This window comes from Triticum urartu, chromosome 3A, assembly GCF_056163025.1.
Source record: "Triticum urartu cultivar PI428250 chromosome 3A, HENAU_Tu73, whole genome shotgun sequence".
Lineage (NCBI taxonomy): Eukaryota > Viridiplantae > Streptophyta > Magnoliopsida > Poales > Poaceae > Triticum > Triticum urartu.
The window spans coordinates 291736503-291739774 of NC_141875.1; the positions used below are offsets into that span (position 1 = coordinate 291736503).

General features: G+C 47.7%; 1 protein-coding gene across 1 annotated transcript; it reads left to right on the forward strand.

Annotated features, from left to right (window-relative positions):
* The first annotated feature begins 1538 nt into the window (after positions 1-1538).
* On the forward strand, positions 1539-3010 carry LOC147979486 (uncharacterized). The gene is made up of 2 exons (XM_087515234.1): positions 1539-2817; positions 2967-3010. Exons 1-2 carry the CDS (start codon positions 1539-1541, stop codon positions 3008-3010), a joined length of 1323 nt encoding a protein of 440 aa, XP_087371360.1.
* Positions 3011-3272: the final 262 nt, after the last annotated feature.

Genomic DNA, 3272 nt, shown 5'->3' on the forward strand with positions numbered 1-3272 from the left:
TACTGCTGCTTGTCGTACTGATGAGCACTAAATTTTTCATCTAGTGGACTGCTATTGGTTTTCAAGTTGGACTTGAGTACTTTTAAATGGACTTTTTACAGAGCTCTGATCAAAATCTAGATTCCAAGAAAAAATCGCCTTCATGGATGGCAGTATGTGAACTGAAGAGTAGGAGAGGAGGAGCACGAAGGTGTTTCTCACCAATCGTGTTCCTGATGGCGTGGTGGATGGAGGCATGAACTGATGCTGGTCATTTTGTTGAACCTCCACCGAAGAACCCCTATTAAGTCGTATAGAAGAGAAACCAGAGATGAGGTTAGTGACATGGAGCTGGTGCAGTACGGCGACCTCGCCGTAGATGCAACACCCCAACACACGAGCACCTCACATATGTAAGGGAACGGTGTTGGACGTCGTGGTGGTTCTGGACCAGCTCGAGGGCATGCCTGGCACCATTGAGGCAGGCCGTGGGGGATGGCTGGGGGAGGTCATGGTGGTGGTGACACACGCCAGAGTGAGGAACGGTGACCCACACAAGAATTTGTAGCAGCTGAGGTGTCATACGTGCACGGGAGGAGGAAAGCAACCACGCGTGGGGGCGGCGAGCAGTTGTGATGGTGCGCTTTCCCTCTTGGTTATTTATCAATTACATAGCTCCAAAAGAAAGGTAACTGATACAACTACTAGCAATGTGCTAAAAGAACATTAGTATCTATTAGTTGGGAATCATGTGTATTTGCCTCTCTGTATTCGAAATTGCTTCAATTGATGGCTCATTGGATAACATGCATGGTCCTTATAATTATGAAGTTAGCAGCAGTTCTACATTAGAATTCCGAGAGAAATTTCTACAAAATTCATTAACCAAAGTGACAGTATGGTGCTCATTCTCAAGCACAATGACAAGTACTTGTGTTGGGCTGTGTGTGTATGTGTGTGTGCGGCCCAAAGGCCCACTAGTGTACATATATGTACCCTGCTCTGTAGCTAGCAATGTGAGAAGGAATCCAGAAATTTCCACACAACTCTTCATGGTGTCAGAGCAGGTGCGGCTACTGTAACCCCCGTCGCCGCCGGCGGTGAGAGGGACGGTGGAGGTCAGGAGGGGAGAGAAGAGCAGCGTCCTGGGGTGGTCTGGGATCTGAGAGGAGCAACTGCTGGAGGAGAGTAGCCCCCGTACTGGTGGTGGTCTGGAGCGGAGCAGGAGAGGAGCAGCTGCTGGAGGAGGAGAGTGTCGCCCCTGCTTCTGGTGGCCTGTAGTGGAGCGGGAGAGGCAAGCTGCTGGTTGAGACAGAAGAAGGCAGCTCGTGGAAGAAGGCAGAGAAGGGGAATCCGGAGGGAGCTGCTTGGGGTAGATTTGGTCGCCTGTGACAGTGAAAAAGCAGAGACTGCTTGCTGTGTACAGAAGAGAGGTGTACTGCAAGACTGGGAGGCCTTTTCTGGTACCTTGTTGTGCTTGTTGCTCAAGTACTACAAGGTGAGTCTTGTATTGAGGCTTGTACTGCGGTTTGCCTGTGTATTTGAGTGCTGCTGCAGCAATGGGGGAAAATCAAGGACTCCAGCAAGTGCTTGAGAAGTTGTCACAACTTCTCACAGAGAAGACCAGAGGCGGATCGCCCTCTGGTAGAGAGATGATATCTCATGCTGAAACTGTGCAGAAGATAGAATTGATGCCGAATGATATTAAGTTAGAGGGGGTAAGAAATTACTTAAGTTGGTCACGAAGGGCTTTGCTGATCCTAAAGACAAAGGGGTTAGAGAGCTTTGTTGAAGGAGAATCGACTGAGCCAGTGGGCAAGGCGAGTGCAGAATGGAGGAATTGGAATACCACCAATTCATTGGTGGTGGCATGGATGTTAAATTCCCTGTCTCCGAGCATTGCTGCAACTGTTGAGACAATCTCAAATGCCGCTGAGGTATGGAAAACTCTGTCGAAGCTATACTCTGGGAAAGGGAATGTGATGTTGATGGTGGAGACACAAGAGAGAGTTAGTGATCTGAGACAGGGGGAGCACACTGTAATGGAGTATGTTGCTGAGCTGCAGCGATTATGGGCTGATCTAGATCACTTCGACCCTCTCGAGTTGCCACATGCAGATTGCATATCTACTGTTAAGAAGTGGATTGAACGTAGGCGAGTGATCCAATTCCTCAAGGGTTTGAACTCAGAATTTGAGGGAAGACGCGCTACTATGTTCCATCAACCCTCTCTCCCCACTTTGGAGGAAGCTATAGCAGCAATTGCACAAGAGGAGGTCAGACTGAAGGTGATGAAGAACAATATAACAACTCCATCTCGTCCTGCCTTCATAGTAAGGAACAGTGAGACCAGGGAGTGTTTCAACTGTGGTGAGACAGGGCACTTGAGTCGTGATTGTCATGCCCCGCGCGGGGCTACCCGTGGAAGAGGGAGAGGAAATGGCCGAGGTGGAACAAGAGGAGGCAGAGGTCGAGGATATAGGATTGGTCACAAAGCAAATGTGGCGGTCCATGAAGATGAATCCTCTGACAAAGTTGAGTTCTCTGTAAAAGAGTTAGAAGAGTTGAGGAAGTTGAAAAGGAAGATGGAGAATGCGGGGAATAAAGGCCAAGGAGACATCACATTTGGTGATTTTGCTCACTTTGCTTATGCCAATGAAGGTAATTGTGCCCACACATCTACTTCCTCACTAGTATCACAACCAGATTGGATCCTTGATTCAGGTGAATCTAAACATGTTGCGGGCACATCGAATGAGTTTGAGTCATATACTCAACATCCACCCACACATAAGGAAACTATCCAAACAGCCGATGGCACCTCACAGCCCGTTAAAGGTGTCGGCACAATACAATGCACACCACTTATTAAACTTTCATCGGTTTTGCATGTTCCTGCTTTTCCGGTCAATCTTGTGTCAATGAGTGCTTTGATAGACGATTTGGATTGTCGAATAATAGTTGACCGGAAAATATGTATAATTCAGGAGAGGCGAACAGGGAGGAGGCTTGGGACCGCAACCAGGCATAATGGGCTATGGTACATGGATCGTGAGGATACAAACACCGCAACGTCTACCGTGTTAGCAGTGATGATAGGAGAGAAAGAAGCTACTGTGATACTTCTACATTGTAGAATGGGACATATGTCTTTTGATAAAATGAGCAAAGTATATCCTGATGTAATGTGTGGGGTGGATAAGAGTAAGCTTTTGTGTGACGCTTGTGAGTTTGGCAAACACACAAGGAAGTCTTATGTAAATAGGGGGATTAGGAGTATATCTCCCTTTGTG